The following is a 20,794-nucleotide window of genomic DNA, read 5'->3' as shown; positions in this document are numbered from 1 at the left end:
ATAGGAATGCATTGGAAACAGAAAAATTCGTAAGTCGAGGAAACCGCATCTATAAACTTGCAAGTTGACGAAACCGCATCTAGCCGCAAATTTCCGATCGGATGTTGAGAAAATCGTAAGCGCGCGGCCACTTTTCCCGCTCGTAAGTCGAAAACATCGGATGTCGAGGGGCTCGTAAGTCGAGGTCCCACTGTAATGGTAATTGCAGGCCCAGGCATCATGCACCAGTCCCCAACCCCCAGATAAATAAAAGACCACTAAGATTGGTTTGGATCAGAACAGGCCACAACTTTATTGAATACAGATGAAAGAAGTCTGGCTTGGCATGGGGCAATCAAAATACTTCCAGCCTGCCCACTGAAAATGACACATAGGTCAATCCAGGCAGGGTCTCCTAAGTCTTACATTAAATAGGGTGAGCCCCAAAGGGACCGCGATGATTGCTATGAGGTAGGCAAAACCACTGGGCTGGAGCCAATTTGCCTGGTGGACAAGTGCCTACCTGGCCCTATAATACGGCAACCACCATAGCCACAATATAGCTTACGCCCCAGCCACCTATCCAGACAGGGCAGTGATGCCACAATTCCCTCATCAGGGCCTTAGTGGAGTCCCTGTCGTCCCACAACCCCACCACACCGAAAGGGTGAGCAAACATAGCCCTATACTGTACAAGTCTTTTCTGATTACAGCATTTTGTTTCATAAAGCTATACCTTGTTTAGAAAATGGCCGTGTGTGTGTGCTGAAAAGAAAAGGTTCAAGCTAATTTATGAAAATGTTCACTGTAAACATGATTTTACATTTGACAGCTTTATATTCTTATTTGTGCCAATGTGGTGTGAATAAATTCACAGCACAGAGGACACTGAGTAAAGAATGATTTATAAGTCAACAAAACTTCAAGTTGGGAGGAAGGAAAGCACCTAAGATTTTGCTGGGAGTGGATCGAGGACAATCTTAAATTACAGATTTAGCGGATGGATCGATGGACAGAGAAAAATAAATGGTCAAATCCAGATAGTTCTCCCAAAGAGGCTCGGTCTTGAACTGAGGCATACAGATAAACTCTACAGATAACAAAAAAAGGGAATAGCATTCACAATAGGAAATTGATTGAGGATGCAATTCTTAACCCACATACTATATCTGGGAGTAAGCTCCGTTTAATTCAGCGGGTCTTACTTCTGAGTATACAGGGTTAGGATTGCAAATTAGTGCATACAGGTTGCCTCTAGCAACAAACAACTTGCACAAAGTCAACAAGCATCACTTCAGGAAAAAAGAAAAGCAAGGAGGCTCCTGTAAAGGGGCATCATTGCAAAACAATTGACGTATAATGTGTGCATGTTTAAAAGACACCTTTTTTGTAGGAAACTAAGGTGAAAAGCATGCATAACAAGATTCTGTGACATGACGCGTGTCAAATGGGCAGGTAGAAGGAATTCCACCTGATCATTTTCAGTGGATTCCTCCAACACCCTACTTAAGTGCACAACCCCTAATGAAATTAGCAAGGCTTATGGAGCAGTCCAAAGGACAGCCTAGCAGAGCATTTGAATGCTGGTTTGCCACTGGGGTGGTACTTAGTGCTGCTGGTACACCTGCAGAAAGCATCACAGGTGTAATGTCCATCAACAGTAGAGGTTATGTGATTTGGGTGTCAGGACAATCACATATCTGTAAGATCCGAAGCCCCCTTATTTACTAGACACCATACATACATACATACATACATACATACATACATACATACATACATATAAGCTGCAGCAGTTCTGGATCTGGCAGAGAAATTATCTCCTATTGGTAAAGAGAAAAGAAAACGAGGCTAAAAGAAATGGCCGCAATGAAACAGCAGAGCTTAGGAAGTGGCAATATCTGAGCCACTGGACTTCTCCTTTCCCAATATGGGATTGCTCTGTTAAGCACATATTAAGTGTCATAGATTTCCATTAGATTTAAGCATGCCTATCTCCTTACTGAGTCATTAGAACAGACTAGAGAGCAATGAAAACAAAATGCTAGGTCCATCAATCTACTAAAGTGTATTTGTTGATCTATAAATAGTTTTGTTTGTGGAACAAATAGAAAGGGGCTTACTTATTTTTTGCAGCACTCAGATTCCTGGCTGACTAGATGCTGGGTTGTTCTGTATAAAACAAAAAGGGAAACATACAATTTCAGACAAGTGGAGTTTGTTCCTCACATAAGCCACAGTCCAGAGAACTGTGACAAAGCAATGTTCTGGACACGATGATACAGGAAGGAAACAAGCAGCTTATGTGATTTGTGCTTCCTGTTCATTGCATTTCTCTGCCAGGATAATCTGCATTGATTTCAGATCATGTGACAAAAAATGTGAGGCACAGCTCAATTGCCCATGCTGCCAGGCCAACATCATCACATGGCATCTTCAGACAGCTGCCCAGGGCTCTGTCTAGTGTGGTAACACCAACACACACACACACACACACACCACATTTAAACATATATTTTTTTGCATTGAATAGTTACTTCTGAGAACTGCCATTTAAGTTTTCCCCAGCGCTCCCAATGTACCATTGCTCTGAAACATAATGGACAATTAAAAATGGTGGGGTCCAGTGTAGAGAGCAGTGCTTGTTGGCATCCGTCTGTCTCGAGAGACAATGGAGTATGTCTCTGGGGGTAAAGTCTAACTGCTGTGTTAATGGCACCAAAGTGGCCTCCCTTTTGGCCTCATCGACGTGGTCCAATAGAAGCAGAGCAATGTGTTTGGCACCAGCTTGGCTGCGGGAGTGGCCAGAAGGAGGCATACAAGGTGCCACTCAACCATCTTAGGGACTGCAGACCAGATTTCTGTAGGGTTTACTCCTTAGCCTTTTCTTCTCCCGAAGATGTCCCACAAGACAGTGGAGGTTTAGGATCAGAGTTGTCCTTCTTCTCCTAGATGGGCTACCTTCCCATTTAGAGACAAGCTCCATCTGCCCCTCACTTCCCTCTACAGTACATATGTCTGGAGTATAGTGGGAAAATTAATTGGTGCTCCTGTTTCAGAGGGATCTCATTAGGAGGCACTTTGCCAAAGATCCTGCACCCAGGATCTGCATCCAGTCCAACTTTGCCAAACTTGCACCCAGCTCAACTCTTCTATATATAAAAAAAATGTAAACTGGGCATGTGGGTGTGTTTCCACTTTTCACCAAAACCGCTTGACCGATTGAGGTGAAATTTTGACACATCACATGTGAATGTCCGTAGGCTATAGGAAAGTTTGCTAAGACAGATGTCACACCTGTGCCAGGTAAAACACCCTAAAACCCCGTGTTTCAAAACACGCCACTCAGACAAAAATGCATGCTGGGAGAAGAACCAGGTTGCAAACCAGCACCCTCTAGCGGTGGCTACACTGGTACTGCACCTATAAAACCTTCCCTCTCAACACCACCTCGGCTCCCGTTTACATACTAGGCCGAAGGCTTTATAGACTAGGCCGAATGGAGGTACTGGCTCGCCTGGGTGGGGGGTTGGAGGGAGGAGGGGCGGGATATGTCAGGACACAGTGGGGCCAGTCACAGGGATGAGCCGGGGGTGGGGGGAAAGGGGGTGTGATACGTCATGGATCGGCACAGGGTGGGAGGAATCACACGGATGTGCCACAGCAACGTGTGGCAGGGCCAGCTAGTATTTCCATAATAGATCTGTTCCACTCAGTGAAGCGATTTGGCTTTTTCTTCTTTTGTGTGTTCTAGCAAAGCACTTTCAAAAAAAGGGACTCACAAAAACAGTTCAGGATGCAGCATGCTGAATTGATGTTCCCGGAGTGGGTGGGGAATAAATCCCACTGGAATCCGACAAGCACTTAGTGATGGTATTCTGCATTTGTAGCCATTTTTTTTCTTATCTTAATAGTATTGGTTGCCTGTTGTGCTCCTTCAGTATTATTTTGTGGGGTGCTTGCTCGCATCCAAAATGCATATGTAAAGAATTTAATTGCAAGAGCTGTAGAACTCTGTGAAGTCATGCACTCCAAGGCAGTTATGGCAGTTTAGTTGTACAGTCTTAACAGTTAGAGCAGCACATGTGTTGTTTTGTGTTGTGTGCTGTCTGCCTCAGAGTTAGTCTGTAACAGTTTAATTCATGTAGGAAGTTTTTTTTATCAATTTAAGAAACATCCGCCTGCATTGTAGATTTTAATCTGCAAGTGCAAGTACACTAAGAAAAAGTTGTATATATTTTTAAACTAACAGAGAGTGCCTTGCGTAGTTTTTGTAGGAGGGGGAAAAAGAGAATTAATTGATGTCTTCTGCATACTCTGCAAATGGGAACTAGGCTCTAATTCCCACATTATTCATATTCAGTAACTCTCAGCATCAGCTAATATTTCAATCCAAGGTGCCAACTCCTGGGGCCCCCTCAATATATATATTTTTGGGGGGTCCCAAAAGGTCAGGGCCAAATGTGGAGCCATGTGGTTTCAGTGGCTGGCTTCTCCTCCTCCTCCTCCTCCTGCCACAGAAGGGATGGAAGGGGAAGAAGCTCCTGGCCAGTGGCAGCTACTCATTTTGTTTTGTTGACTGCTTAAAGATTTTATTAAAGGTGTATAAACATCGTGAAATAAAATCAACAAACAAATCCCACTTTTGCAAACTTGCAAGAGGCCACCTGAACCTCTATTACAGGAGTAGCCATCCTGGTGCCTGCAGGACTGCAATTCCCATCATCCCTGCCCATTGGCCATGCTAGCTGGCATTTGTTGGGAGTCGGAGTCCAATGACATCCTGGAGGCAGCACCTTGGCTGCCCCTGTCCTATTTCAAAGTTGTGCGATCGTTACAGAGGGCTAGCGCGCCATCTTTGTAAATCTCCCCTGGCCAAAATTTCATCCAAACAAGATTTGGGTAACGAAACTACATACAGCATGGCACGATTGGCTCAATTGACTGAAAACTAATGATGACTGCAATAACGTGTGTTTGGGTCGCCAGGCCATTTGCATGTTCTTTCCAATGGCGCTGTCCTTTGTTCCCTGTTGTTTAATGGCCTCCTTTTCTTCTCTCGTAATGAGTACTCCGAGGTGTGCTAATGAACAGTAGCCATGGATGCTATAGGCAGGCTGTGCGTGTCATGTCACTTCTCCCGTTGCTTCCTGTTGCGCTAAACAATGGTCACTGAGGATGATTTAATTAAATGCTACCTCTGATGCATGCAGATCTGAAAGGCAGGGTCATTGTGTGGATTGGGCTATTTTTAGCTCTGCCAATGCTTGAGCTGCGTATCCATCAATACCTGTTATCCACATTTTGCAGTGTAGCAAGCATGAAGTGCTTTTGACTCGTCCCATCATTCCCAGCATTGCCGTAGTGCCTGCAAAACAACATCCTTCAGAAACATGCTGTCAAGTGCTTTGCTTTGGCCATAAAACAACCTTGGATATCTCCAAAGTGTTTCAATAATGCTTTTCTTCTCTTCCTCCCCCTCCCCACCTCCCACCTCCCCACCCTAGGATGTAATTGGAAAAGCACTGCGGTATATTGGAACATATGGAGAGCTCAGTAATACGGAGCAAGTTCTGGCTCTGATTGATGAGGAAATGTGTATCAACTGTGGCAAATGCTACATGACCTGTAATGATTCTGGCTACCAGGTAAGAGTACAGCTGTAATTAGCAAAAGGGCACTGTGAGTTATCTTTTTCACTGCTGAGGCAGAAGGGATCTACTGTCTGCTGATGGGCATGTGGGGAAAGGAGATTTACAAGATACTGGAAATTAACACTGGCGCACTCTCAGGTATAGACTGCATGAACCGTGTCTGATCCATTTGCAGGGGTTGTCAATAAAGCAGGTTTCTTAGAGACTTGGGATGCACAGAGCACACGCCTTCCCCTTTCCCCGTTTTATTTCCCTGCTGCACAGCATCCAGAGTGGAGCTGCCATGTTCCTCCCAACATTGCAGGCTGTAGAAAACTGCGAAAGATCCACACTGGGGTTATGAGAATTGTGCTTGCAATGGGGGCCATGCGTCCCTTTTGATGCATGGTGCACACGCCAGAGTCTAAAGAAATTATGTAAAACTCCAATAGGTTTCAGCTGATTCAGTGACAGCCTCAGTATCTATATCAAAGCAAGGAAGTCTTCCGCTTCGGTAAGGCATGTAGTATAGATTAAATAGCAAATATCTTGAAAATAAGGAAGTAAGTTGTTGCTGGGAAGGCAAGGCAGTGTGTGATGGTAGTGAGCCCTTGTTCGCACCAGCATCCTGATCCAGTGAGGATATGAACCTATACAAGTCCCACAGTTATGTGTCCACATTGCAGTGTGCATACTGGCCTTCTGCATCGATAGAGATGGGCTTTCATGTCTGCCACTACTAGCTGTGCACAACATGCGGAGCCAGCACCGTGCAGTCTACCGCTTTAATTTGAGGCTGACTTTGCGAGGAAACCATGCAGTTGTTTTAATTCTGCCAGATCTGGCTTTTACCCGGACCTCATGGAAAAGCAGAGAAACTCTGCAGGTGCATGTTTGTATGTTTACGCACTTTCTCTGTGCCTGCTCAACACCGAGAGCATGACCCAGGAGCGCAGGGAGGGAAGTGAGCAGAGATGCTGTGCCTGCAGCACTCTCTTCAAATTCCAAATGTGCCCATAGGCCCAAAATGTTTGGCAACCTTTGCTCTAGCTAGATAATCCTGTAAAAGACCTCCCCCACAGAGTCTGCCTGCCAGAAGCAGTGATACACCTTTTTAAAAAAAATAAAATAAAAGAAACGTATCTTTTTTTAAAAAAAGGTGTATCTTTTCCCAATGTTTCCCCCTCTCAGCCAGCCCCCCCCCCTTCACTGCCAACTTGCAGTCTTTGCTGGTACATTGCTTCCCCCTCAGCTCCACCGGTCAGATCAGATTTGTATGTCTGCTTAAGGTGAGCTGGCAAAGCACATGTTCTCCGCAGTGGCTGCAAGCAGCAAGCAAACCATTTGTAAAGTTCATTATATATATATATATATATATATATATATATATATATATATATATATCTGAGGTTACTGCAAAATCAGGGCCTGGAGCAGAACAGCCTGTCTGGGTCCACAGAGATATTTCTCCAGAAAAGGGTTAATGCAAGTAAACATGAAGTTTTAAACCCAGCTTCACATAGTTTAAAACTATGGAAGCGGAAGATAAGAGAGCCACCGGTGCTGAGTTTGTCTTACAGAGCACTGTTATCAAAGACCATCATAGTCTAATAAAAATGTACTATAATATGTTACAGTGACAGTGCAAAATAATTTAGTTCACTTGCAGCAGCAATAATGTTTCTGGTGCTTTGTTTTTAACAGTGGAATAGTGGCCTCTTTGTGCCAAAGGAACTTGCTCTGAAATGAAGCAGCGGCAACAACAACAAAAAGAATGTGATTAACCCATGCATTTCAAAGGGGGCAAAGTAATGCAAGGTGCTAAAAATATTCTTGCAATGCTGTAGGTCAGGCATCTCCAAACTGCGGCCCTCCAGATGTTTTGGCCTACAACTCCCATGATCCCTAGCTAACAGGGACCAGTGGTCAGGGAAGATGGGAATTGTAGTCCAAAACATCTGGAGGGCCGAAGTTTGGGGGTGCCTGCTGTAGGTAGCATTTGGTTGTGCCTGGGCTGTGGTTAATTTCTAAGCGGTGTGGTGCAGTTGCCTACTGAAAAAGTCGCACTAACCCTGACCAACATTCCTTGCACTCTAATAATTGATCTGGCGGTGCTAGTTGGGAAACCCTGATGGTGATCCCCTGATGTACAGTGCTGTGCTAGGTCTGCTTGCCAAAACCTGTAGCCTCTCTGGTCTCTTTTACGTATTCAATTTTTGCATCATAGTAGCTGCTGCCTCGTTGGCTGCTTCTCCTTTGATTCGGGGGTATGGATCAGATTTCTGATGTGTTTGCAAACAATGCCAGGAGTGCCCAGCCCCTTGAGAGGTCCACTGTGTTGTGTGTGGTTTGCTCAGCCACATGGGGAGTAGAAGTCTTTGCATTAGGGACAGAGGTCCATGCTCCCTAAACCTGGGGCAGCATTGCCAGAAAGATGGAGCCATGAGCCTAGATGTGCAGAGCAACAGTAATGGAAGCATTACACAATTTGAGGACCCATCCCCGTCAGGCAAAAGCTCTTTTATCTGGAGCAAACATAGCAAATGAACCACTAGAGAAGGGGGCCTCCCCCCCCCAGATCCTCCCAAGGAAAATCAAAGCAGTTACACATGAAGTGTGGCAAGTAGCCTGTTCTTCAGAAATGGAGCCAACACACATTGACTACGTTAGTAAAAACAACAACAGCATTTTAAATAAACATGCAATGCCAGATGGTGCTGTAGAGCAGAAAACATTTCTATGCAATTTTACATAGCATTTTTTTCTTAAAATGATTTAATTTCTGACTTACTTATAGTGTGTTTTTCCCTGTGTGTAGATCCACCCCTAGTGTAAATCAGTAAGCAGCCTTCAGAGTTAATTGTCTGAAGGGTGCTGTCTCAGGCTCTGCAGAATAAGGAAATGGGGCATATCAGACACACACTGAAGATTTTTCAAGCGTCCCAAAATGTGTTTTTAAAATATGTGTATCATTCAAGGAAAATTCATTGGCTGCAGCTCACTGATGAATTTGGGTACACCTTCTGGCAAAACCAAGAATTTGTTGCTGTTTTCAATGACTTTATGTAGCTTACTACAGTACCACTATTATTAATATTAACATTTGTGGAAATCTTTCTGCAGAAGCCACACAGAACTGAGCTGTTTAGCTTTCTGCAATAATAACACCAGTAAATCATTGTGCTGTGAAAGATTGATTTCACAGAAAACAAAAATATCTTCATGGAAGTTAAATATCATGGACACAATGTGTCCTGAGGCACGAAGGCTCGACTCTGCTATTAACTAAAAATGGTGTGTGTGTGTTGATTTCTAGCAGGGCTACTATGTTCATAATTTTTCAAAATGCATTTTCTTAATGGTTGAAACTGTTACTATAGCTGCAGTGCGGTACCAGACAAAGATGTTCTCCAAGCACCTCAACTACAGGAAATGTGGATGCTAAAAATGGGGTTGTTTTTGACCTTTTCTGTGAGTGACATCAGTGCTGTTTATTTCTGCTTGCAGGCTATACAATTTGATCCAGAAACCCACCTGCCCACTGTTACTGACAGTTGTACAGGCTGCACTCTGTGTCTCAGTGTCTGCCCTATTATTGACTGCATCCGAATGGTTTCCAGGACAACACCTTATGAACCAAAGAGAGGCCTGCCCTTAGCTGTGAACCCAGTGTGCTGAGGTGATCAGACCAGCAGTTAAAGCGAACCTTACATTTACTTGATTCTATTGATTTGCTATCTAATTAGTACCAGCAACAACAACTATGTTAAAAAAGAATTGCGGGGGGACACCTAATGATGGGAGATTGCTATAATGTCAGCTGCATTTTCCAATTTAAATTGTTTGTTTTTTTATTTTAGTCTTCAAACCAGCAGCGGCTAGTTTATCAAATGTTAGCTATCCTTGCCTTTCCCACCCCACCCCGCGGAAGCAGAACTTTACTTTCTTTTTCTTTCTGCAAATTCTTGTACGCTATGATGACTTTGGTGATGTCTTCCTCATAACAACCCACAAAATTAGGAGAGGGGTCTCTCCCCACTCCCACCAAATCAGCTAAACCTCAACCAACTTTGTTACCAGGGAAACATTTGGTAATTACACATTTCATTTCCTTTTAAAACTGTTTTTTTAGAAGATGTAATTAACTGCAAAACACAAACAAAGCAATGCAGATTCAATGTGTGTGTTTTACAGGAGGATGTAAAAAGAGGTTTAAATGGGTATTTCTGAACTATTAATCAGTTTCAACGGCTGCAGCATATGGCACTGTATTACCTTAATTCTCCCTAAATTCTGCTTTGACTAGGCATTAAAAACTAAATTTGCAAATACAATGCACTCTTCACCATTCAGTGCTTTTTTTCAGTAGCTTGCAAGAATCTGATTTATGGCGTCTTTCTGTTGCATCCGTGCCCTCTTTGGAAGATGAGATTATTCTTGCAGTGCAAGGCAGCAATTCCTTTTCTCGCCCATATAGAGAGGTTCTCTGCAACTCTTGCCAAACAAAAGAGAGTGGTGCCAGTTGTAGCAGTAACAACCTGTGCGGTGCAGAGCAGTTGGGCAGATATGCTAAGTGAAATGTGTGAATGTTTTCCAGCCCTACAGGTGTCCATTCCATGCATGGATGGGGGCCCCACAGGTTTCCACTGGGCCATCTCCTCCTCGCCCCAAACCTATACAGCCTCTGTGCTGAGTATACAGAGTGGGCAGATATTCCCAGATGACCTCCTGTACCTCACTAACACCGAGGTGCCCACTCCAGGCACACATGCTGTCTGATGAGGAGGATGTAGTGCTCTAGGGCCCTCGGGCAGAGGAGCGGCCCAAAGTTATGTGAAGTGCAGGAGGCACTCACGTTTTTGGGAACAGCCAGGAGGGTTCTTGTGCATAACCCATCCACATGGAAGCAGGCCAGAGTGGAATCCATTCCACATGGGCAGAGTTTTGTGAGTCAAAAGTGCTAGGCACAGTATAGCAATTTTATATCTCTCTTGTGCAGCATGGCTTGGGAAATGCATATAAATGAAGCTACGCTCACGTTCTGCAACTGCGGTAAGTAAGCGCCATGCCAGCCAGCAAGTGAATAACTTTTTAATTACATGAGAAATGTTTATTAGCCGTGTATTTCACTGCAAACAAACACACAACCAATTTAGCTTGAAAACTCGGAGGTAAAAATAGTTGTCAGCATATTATTATTGCCATATGTTGCAAAGGCATGTGTTTTATTTTTGAGTATTTGCTTCTCAAAAATAGAACCCGTGTCTTTGCGACATATGGCGGTAATATGCTGACAACTATTTTTACCTCCGAGTTTTCAACCTAAATTGGCTGTGTGTTTGTTTACAGTAGAACTACATACAGTAAAGTGGGGGGAAAGAGAGAGATTTCCCACTATTCTAAATCAGCATGTCAGTAACGGCGGCTGGGCGATGTTGGGTTTTCAACATTGTGGCGTATCACCAGCCGAGCTTTGCGGTTCGGCGATAAACCACAATGTTTAAAAAAGCTGTATTGGCCCCAGCCGGCAAGGCGGGGTGAAGCCACCACTGCTTTCACCCCAGTGGCTCCTGGGCTGGGGCTAATGCAGCTGGACCAAGCCTGCTGCTCAGCTGGCGAACAAAAAGGCTTTTGTCGCCAGCTGAGTGAGCTTCCGCATCCCGCACTCCCCGAAGATGGACCAGGCTGCAGTAGCCAAGTGCACAGAGCCTGTCATGCTCCATACGTTGGACTACATTTACCATCGCCCATGCAGGAGCGTTGCCTCTTTCCTCCTGCGGTGGTTGTTCAACCCAGGAGGAAAAGATGCAGCTGAGCAGCCACAATCCCACCCCAACAAGCAAACAGGAGCACAATCTGGGATCTCTCTGCTACCGCTGAGTGAAGCTGGCATGCCGGTCCTGGGCGATATATTGCCCAAGCCTAGTCTGCTACAACTTATTCCTCATTTTCAGTTAGGGTGTTCATGCACTAGCTGCTGTATCCCAAAGAAAGCCACGTGCTGTTCGATATTTAAAGTAGCTAACAATGGATCTCTTCATTTCTTTATACTCTCTGCCATCAACTTAAAAATACAAAATTTGGATCGTGCTTATTAAATAATCCTTATGTTCAGATATCTGTACTTTTTACAAGGTTATAAATGAATCAGAATTAAAGAACATTGTGCAACCTGGTGTGTATGTGTCTTTCTAAATGGCTTTTGTGGGGAAATTTGCAGTTTCTATTTCATCACTATCCGTAGTACTGACCATAGTATTGTTGAAATTAATTAACAACCCTCCACAATTTTGGGGATATAGAGAAGCAATATTTTTTTTCGGGGGTGGGGACCTCCCTGCATGCAAAAGAACAACAACGATTTAAATGTGCAAATAAATGACATTACCCATGCAGATTGTTCATTTTTCAAGAGCTTTGCCCATAGCAACTTGAAACTTCCTCCATAGGTGTGGCTGCCATGACTTATTTTTCATCAGAAATAAAATCCCAGCACACAGCGGTAATTTTTACGACATTAACAAATCAAAGATGATGTGTTCACCATTTTGATAGACAACATATTGATCAATTCACTCTATCAAGCAATGTAGATACTCTCTAATTCTCCATCAACCTCATGACACTTGGCTATAATGTTGCTAGGGAGAGAGATTCCCCCTCCATATTTAATAATCCAATATGACCAGATACACATGCCCTGTTGACACTTAAAAGGTAACAATCCTCAAGTGAACACAGGCATGTTAAAAGTACCTACTAACTCTGACAGATGTTGTGTTTTCTGTGGCTATGTGTCAGGGAGCTTTTCATAGCTTTTAATTAATGCCAGGCCCTGAATAACATCCAAGCAGGTAAGCAAATCAAAGACAAAGCAGATTAATGTGGTATTTTCACAGACTAAATCAATTCATAGCTTGGCTAAATTGCACTGCTCAACTTCCATGCTTCTCTTGGAGCTAATTGGTTTAGTCTTTAAGTATTCCTAAACAAAGTCTCTCCTCTTTACAGATGGGCGGGATTGTGAGTTTGGAAGCCGCTCCCGCGTAGGCAAGGGGGCATTTCTGCCCCTTGCCTTACCTGCCCGCGCCTCTGATGTCTGGCTCGGGGGCGGGGTTTAGCAGCACTTATTGCAGCCACGGCATATCTCAGCCACTGGAAACATTCGTTGGGTTTTCTTCCTTTCTATTCTTTTCGATGGAACCCATAGATTATATATATACACACACACACACACACATATATATATATATATATATATATATATATATATATATATATATATATATATATAATATGATCAAGAGTTTGTGTAATTTAAACGGTCTTGAACCTGCGAGGCTTGGACCACCTAGTTTCTAGAAAGTATCAAAAACCCAACAGTGCTGCAGATAAAGCTACACCAGGCATCCCCAAAATGCGGCCCTCCAGATGTTTTGGCCTGCAACTCCCATGATCCCTAGCTAGCAGGACCAATGGTGAGGGAAGATGGGAATTGTAGTCCAAAACATCTGGAGGGCCGAAGTTTGGGGATGCCTGTGCTACACTGTTTGTCTTGGGTGTGTCCTTTTGTCAGTCAAGTTTTAAAGCAGTGGTTCCATAAATTGATTTCCCCTATCCTATAAAAAGCATTGTTTAGAATAGTTCTTTGCGCAGCCCACTAAGGAAGATAACGGATGCTTACCCCTTCCTCCGGGTGGGCGGCTGTTGGGGCCTCTCACACTGCGGTCTTGGGGTGGCCAACTCAGTGGATCAACACCTTGGGGAAGCCATAATCCTGGTACGACCCTGCAGGCCTTCCAGCAAGAGGCTGGAATGGAATGCCTGAACCAAAATTCCACCTCCATCTGTGGTCAATAAAGTTGTGGCCATTTTTAATCCAGATTCTTTGCCTTAGTTATTAATCATATATTATATGTAGACGCTGACCTGGGAGTGGGCAGCTGTGCAACTGGGGGCCCGCAATAACACAGTAAATTTCAAAACAAGAACAATTAATTGCAACTTTTTTCAAAATCCAAGTAAAACTATTTAGTTTAATTATTTCAACAAAACTGATGAACTTGTTCCAGTGATACCAGCTTTTCGGAGTCTGATAGTCATTGACACCTCCACTGCCCGTTTGCCTCCTAGTGCCCCACTACGTAATCCCAAAGCACACCCAGGGGGCAGTTCCACCCACATTACCAAACCCTGTTTTTAAAGGCTTGGCTACTAAACTGTCTCTCTTGGGTTGTGTTCTGTAATTATTCTGAGCATCTTTACACACCTAAATGGAAATAAACTTGGCCCAACTGCAAAGCCTTGAGGAGCTTCTGCGACTCACACTCAAGTCTTGTACTTAAATTCAGATGAAATGTTTTCAGCATCCTTTGGGAATGTTCTAGAAGAATGCATACCTTGGGAGTTTGTGTACAATCTCTTGATCTCTCTCAGAGATCTTCTTGACAAACAAATTCTATAGTAAGGCTGTTTTATAACAAGTTGCATCTCCTCACTTATGTCATCAATAAAAATAGAGGCCAAAGAAGAAGAAGAATTATGGGTATGTTTCCAAGTCGTATCAAAATGCTCTTTCTGTCTTGCAACTTCCCCTGAGGACCTCAAGAGGCACCATTAAACAGACCACCTGCTGTGTAGTGTTATCTTGTTCTGAGGTGCTATAATTGTTCACCGTATTACAGGAACATCTTTGCCACAATGTGAAGAGTTCTTAATTCACAACTGGCATCCTTAATGTTGAAAGAAGCAGCTAGCTGGCATTGGTCACTACAGCTTTCCTGAAGCACAGAGACATGCAATGCAAAAATTGCCAGGGATGCCAGAGATATAATTCTAAATATGTCATTATGCATACAGATTTCAGCATTCATCTGCTTACTTGCAAGATAATGCTGTTTTAGATGTGTTGTGATTTCCTAAGAGACTCTCAATTATTTTGTTTTGTGGGCGGGGGTGAGGGACTCCCTGGTCCTGAATGGGACAACTGTGCCCCTGAAGGAGCAGGTGCACAGCCTGGGAGTCATTTTGGACTCTCAGCTGTCCATGGAGGTGCAGGTGAGTTCTGTGTCCAGGGCAGCTGTTTACCAGCTCTATCTGGTACGCAGGCTGAGACCCTACCTTCCCATGGACTGTCTCGCCAGAGTGGTGCATGCTCTAGTTATCTACTGCTTGGGCTACTGCAATGCGCTCTACGTGGGGCTACCTTTGAAGGTGACTCAGAAACTGCAATTAATACAGATTGCGGCAGCTAGACTGGTGACTGGGAGTGGCCGCCGAGACCATATAACACCAGTCCTGAAAGACCTACATTGGCTCCCAGTATGTTTCTGAGCACAATTCAAGGTGTTGGTGCTGACTTTTAAAGCCCTAAACGTCCTCGGCCCAGTATACCTGAAGGAGTGTCTCCACCCCCATCATTCAGCCCACACACTGAGGTCCAGCTCCAAGGGCCTTTTGGTGGTTCCCTCATGTGAGAAGCAAAGTTACAGGGAACCAGGCAGAGGGCCTTCTCGGTAGTGGCTCCCGCCCTGTGGAATGCCCTCCCATCAGATGTGAAAGGAATAAACAACTATCTGACATTTAGAAGACACCTGAAGGCAGCCCTGTTTAGGGAAGTTTTTAATGTTTGACATTTTATTCTGTTTTCCATGTTCTGCTGAAAAGCCGGCCAGAGTGGCTGGGGAAACCCTGATGGGTGGGGTAGAAATAATAAATTATATTATATTAGGTAGACTCAGAAAACAAATCCTTCTTGAGGATTTCTTCACCTTGTTAATAGAAAAACAGCAACTCAAGTTTTGGTGGGAAAAAGTTGGCTGGCTTCTTCCCTTTTGTTCACAGAAGTAGGCTGAACAAAAGGACCATGACTTCTACAGATCACTTTGACAACTAATGCTTTCAAAGCATATATCAACATGCAGAACATTTTTTTCAGGGTGGGATTATTTTAGCTGCCCAGCACCCTAAAGGCAGTATATGCTGCAATCCTGTGCATTCCTAGGCAGATGAACATCCCACTGAGTTCAATTGGCCTTATTTCCAAGTTACAGTGCAATATGAACCATAGGAAACTCGTATTTTAAGTTAAGGTGGTGTCACCTACCCATATTCCAAGCTTGATTCAAGAACTGGACTCTTGCCAGCTGACCCAGCCCGAACCTGGCAGATAGAAAAAACAAGTCTTTAAAATAGAGTTTTGCTGGCATGAGTCCCACTGGGTTGCCAGGTCATGTGACTGACTTGGAATACGTGCAAGTCTCTGCTTGCTCCACCTTTGGGGAACTTAAGATGGTATAAATTCCTCCAGCTTAAGTTCCTCTGCTGACCTGCGGCTTAGCCAGCAAGGTTGAAGCTGTTACACTGGCATATTCATGGCCAGAATGAGGAACTTACACTGGAATAACCCTCTCAGGATCTGCCTGCTCCAAACTCACTCATCCCAACAGATCTCGGGTTTGGATTGCACGGTTAGAGTGCATAAAGGTAAAGGTAAAGGGGACCCCTGACCATTAGGTCCAGTCGTGACCGACTCTGGGGTTGCGCGCTCATCTCGCATTATTGGCCAAGGGAGCCGGCGTATAGCTTCCAGGTCAGGTGGCCAGCATGACAAAGCCGCTTCTGGCAAACCAGAGCAGCACATGGAAACGCCGTTTACGTGCTTTCGAACTGCTAGGTTGGCAGGAGCTGGGACCAAGCAACGGGAGCTCACCCCGTCACAGGGATTTGAACCGCCAACCTTCTGATCAGCAAGCCCTAGGCTCAGTGGTTTAACCACAGCGCCACCTGGGTCCCCTTAGAGTGCATAGGATTGCCTAAAATACATAAAGTAAAAAATACAGCAAAACCCTGAAATGAAGTAAGTAATCTGGGTCCAATCCTAAACGTTTCATGGTAACTATCTGTAATGCAATTGGACAGATGGCATATCAAGACTGTCTTACCAAGAATCGGGTGGCGCTGTGGCTTCATCCCCTCTGTGATTTGTAATATCTATTCATATCCATGGCGGTGACAGGGTGATGCTACGTTGCTAAAGAGGTCACAGGTTTCACTGCTAGCCAGGTTTCCTTGGGGATAGCATAAAAAAACCAAACAGCATAAAATCAAAATGATGAATGCATGGGAATCAGATACTAATTACTAGGATTTATGTATTAGTAGCACTCTCTTAACTCTCTAACTTTTTGAGAGAAGAAAAACTAATTGGGCTCAACCAAGCCCTAAAATTGGCAGAATTATCTCCCTGCCTAGCTATATCTTGGCAGTCAGACAATCTAAATCTTCTCTTAATTTATTATTTTGTCAAAACTCTTCCTCGTACTTGGCTTCAGTGCGATTTTTGCACCTCTCTGATTATTCTTTTTTTAAAAAAATAATAATAATCAGATAAATATGGCACTGATCCCTGACGTACACATGCCCACCTTTTAGTTGGCGTTATATTTTAAATTGCTAGCGATGCGTGATGTTTTTAAAAACCTGTCCTTAGAAATCTTCTTTGAACCCAAGAGGCTTGTTTTTGGCTTTCTCTTTAGAAATAAACAGCTGTAGACAGTGTTCGCATGGGGTAGTAAAGTAGGGAGGGGGGGGAGAAATCTGACTGAATTCACATTTAAAGGCCAACTTACTTCATTTGAGTTTCTGAAATGAGATGTGAACTGAAACGCATAACCTCCCTTCAAATTTTGAACTCATCCAAATTTTGCAATGCAACCAAAGTAATGATTTGCCAGGGACAGGTGGCGGTGGTTTTTAATTCAGTCCTTTGCATAGTTATCCTAGCACACCCTCTCAGTATTTTCTAGTTGGACAGAATGAGAAAGAATAGGACTCTTAAGATGGCGCCAAACCCCTCCCAGCTGTTTACACTTATACTTCGAACCAGGTCTCAGCCTCCAAATCTAGCTCACCTGATGTGCCTTGCTGATCCATCCTGCTTGAAGCCCTGTTACAGCTTTTTCAAGACAACCAAGCAAAAAGAAGGGGACTGAAGGAGCAATAGTCTGCACCCTCAGTTTTAAATTCCATTCTGTCTCGGTTCTCTTTCTGGGCATTTAATACAGTATTGTGTGTCTGACAGCTATCCCCACTTACAAGATTTTATTTTCGGTTTTACTCTCCCCTATGACCGCCCCTCCTGCCTTCCGTATCTTCGCTTGAGATCCTCCGCTAAGATTGTGCAGCGGTAAACCTCTTTTGTCAGGTTTTAAACGTGCAACCATATATGCCACTTTATGCTACTAGTCTATTTATTGGATTAAGCGAGAGGGTTTTGATATGGAAGCTTAAGACCGATATTGAAAACACATATCACTTCTATTGTAGCTACTAAAAATCAGCTTTAGAACTAGAGAGACCTTGTATCAGGCATTTGTGTGGAGACCTTTAGCTTTTTATCATGGCTGTTCTTTGTTGCTATGGCAATAGAATTAACCATTTCATTAACATAATGGAATAAACCGCATTCTGAACTGCTTTGTCCTCCCAGTTAATCCCCCCACCCCACTCTGATTTCAAAATATTTAACAAGCTTGAATTCTGGGGGATTTCCCCCATGCCCAAGTTTATTATCTCAATGCTTCTGAAGGATTTTTTTTTTTTTTTAGTGAGAGTGTATTTTATCATTACATTTCATTTTGCCTTCATTGGCTGCCTTCTGTAAAGTGTCCCCATGAGAAGGCAAGTAGACTACAGAACAAATGACCACTGGAAGTGAGGATACAGTCATTTAACAACCTCATAAAGGAACAAGAAAAGAAGAAAATCACTTGTTTCGTCTCAACCTCCATTCCACGTTTGGCAAGACAAGGGCTTTGTTCGTAGCGACTGCCTCCCTTTTCAGATTTTGTAAAAATGGAAATAGTAATAGTTAGAAAATCAACATCATTCTGTGCGAGAGGTTTGTGAGCATTAGAGATGACACAAGACTAGCAGCAGTTTGGGATATTAAACAAGTGAGTGGAGAGGAACCCTTCCCCCAGAATTCAAGCTTGTTTGCCCTCCTCCAAAAATAAAAACAAAAAGTTCACCCATCACCACCTTGCCATTGTTGGTGTTGCCTATATCCTTGCCTCTTCTTCTGGGTCCAATCAATACCAGCCCATAAAAGGAGGCAAGGGTCGTAGCTCAGCATTTAGCAAGACAGAACTTTGCATTTATGCTATTAAAAGGAATTAAAGTGCTCTGTTTCCATAGCACAACAAATGCACATGGTTTGTTTTTTTTAAAAAAGTAGGTTTTGGAAAGTGAAGAGGAACCTAGCTGAAAAGTGTGAGATCAACTGCAGAACGAATGCTTATTGACATACAACCGCCCCATAAACAAATCCAAATGATTGCTCCATAAAGACTGCAAGACTATGCATGGTGTTCTTAACCTCTTCTGTTGTGACACATGCCTGTCATGTACTGGTTGGATGCAGAGGAATGGTGGCAGGAACCAGCAGGGGAACCACCAAGGGAAGAAGGCCCAGATCCCAGGGAGTGGTGTTGGCACAACGATGAGTGGTCAGAGGGAGAAGAGGGAGGAGACTGGGAAGAGGAGGTCTTCAAAGCTGAGGAGGTAAAAGAACTTAGTGAGCTGCAACAGTCTGTGGCAGAGAGAAGTCCAAAACCAGAGGCAGAAGCTGAAGCAGGAGGGTGGGAGGAGAGAGGCCAATAGCAGAGATAAGTCAGGATGCTGAAGAGTCACAGGTGTCTCCCCTGCCTGCTGTGGTCTCCCAGTATCAGAAGAGGCATGAAGCGGGAGAAGCAAAGACAGCCACGCAGGCATAGTCTCTGATTGCTTGGGGGGGGGCTCCAACATGCACAGTGTGGTTTACTGCTACCTTGCTCCTGACACTGCTGTAAGTAACTCAGTGCCAATAAATATCTGCCTAGCCACCTCCCTGATTTGCACCCAGGGTGTTTGACCCCCCCCAATTCTAATTAGAAACATAATAAGAGCTCTTATGGATCAGATAAAATGATGATTTACTTCAGCGCCCTGTTTCCCACAGTGGCCAACCAGATCTTGGGAAGGCCAAAGCTGAGCATAAGAGTCCCCTCGAGGGTGGGGTGAATCTGTTAATTTTGGTTTCTCTCACTTTCTTAGTTTTTCCATCTTAAATTCAGCTCTCTACATTTCCACATCAGTTTGTGATTCCCCCCCTCCTAATAAGGATGTTTGTATGCAATTTTGCCCCAAATGCACATTTCCCCCAAGCAAGGCAATTTCCCCTAAAATAATGCATTGTGTATGTTATTTTCACAAGTATATTCATGTTTTATGGACACTTTACCGAAGACTGTGCACTATTGCATGCATTACTTTGTGGAAGAACTGCATTGCAAAATTCAGAGGAGTGGGCATTTTGAAGAAATGCTATGTTTCAGTTCTTCTATTGTTTCAGAATGTGCAAGTTTGGTAGGTTCGTGCCTCTGAACCTGGAGGGTAGTACAAAGCCAACATGACTAAGAGCGGTTATAAACTTGTCCTCCATTTTTTTCCCTAATCTCCTTGTAAAGCCATCTAAGTTGCTGACCATAACCACACCTTCAAGTACTGCGTTATATAGCTTTCTTATGAAGAAGCACTTCCATTTGTCCTGAATCTTCCCACCAACCAGCTTCATTTTAGTCTTACGTCTCTCTGTGTGCTTTCTCTACACACTGCATAATGTTATAAATATCAGTCATCTCCCCGATTACTGTCTTCTAAACAAGGCCGGCCCTACTATTTGGCAGAGGCAGGCAACGATTTCAGGCAGCAGGTGCTCAGGGGAAACAGGAACAGTCTCTGGCCATTCCTCTTGAGCACCCAGCCATTCTTCTTTGTTGCCATATGGTATCTCCTGAGGTCCTCTGGTATGGTGGAGGATGCTATCCCATCACCAGTGCTGAAGGAAGATTCAGCTACCAGCCCACTGGCCTCTACACATAGAATTGAGAGGGATTGTCACCTTTGCCTCAGGCAGCATAATGTCTTTGACCGTACCTGTTTCTCAATCAGGGGTATGGCACTTGTGGCCCTCCCAGTGATATTGAACCCAGTGATGTAATACTCTCCAAATCCATGACTGTTGGTCACGCTGGCTGGCACTGACGGGAACTGGATCCCAACACCATTTGGGTGTCCACAGGTTCCCCATCAATGTTCTAAACAGCACAGCAACATCCTGGCCTGCTACAATGAGGACTTTA

The 20,794-nt window shown here is 44.0% G+C and overlaps 1 protein-coding gene across 5 annotated transcripts in view; it reads left to right on the top strand.

The window, feature by feature from the left end:
• DPYD (dihydropyrimidine dehydrogenase) overlaps positions 1 to 11,965 on the top strand; it is a 504,044-nt gene extending 492,079 nt beyond the window's left edge. Inside the window, exons 21-22 of one of the 5 annotated variants that reach the window (XM_035123777.2) lie at positions 5,487 to 5,627; positions 9,120 to 11,965. In XM_035123777.2, the coding sequence (XP_034979668.2) occupies positions 5,487 to 5,627; positions 9,120 to 9,290 (312 nt within the window). In that variant the 3' untranslated portion in view covers positions 9,291 to 11,965. The remainder of the gene's footprint in view (positions 1 to 5,486; positions 5,628 to 9,119) is intronic. The other 4 variants (XM_035123779.2, XM_035123778.2, XM_035123776.2 and 1 more) reach the window with 4 other exon arrangements.
• Positions 11,966 to 20,794: the final 8,829 nt, after the last annotated feature.

This window comes from Zootoca vivipara, chromosome 7, assembly GCF_963506605.1.
Source record: "Zootoca vivipara chromosome 7, rZooViv1.1, whole genome shotgun sequence".
Taxonomy (NCBI): Eukaryota; Metazoa; Chordata; class Lepidosauria; order Squamata; family Lacertidae; genus Zootoca; species Zootoca vivipara.
Note: the sequence above shows the minus strand (reverse complement) of the source record. Positions and strands in the feature narration are given on the sequence as shown.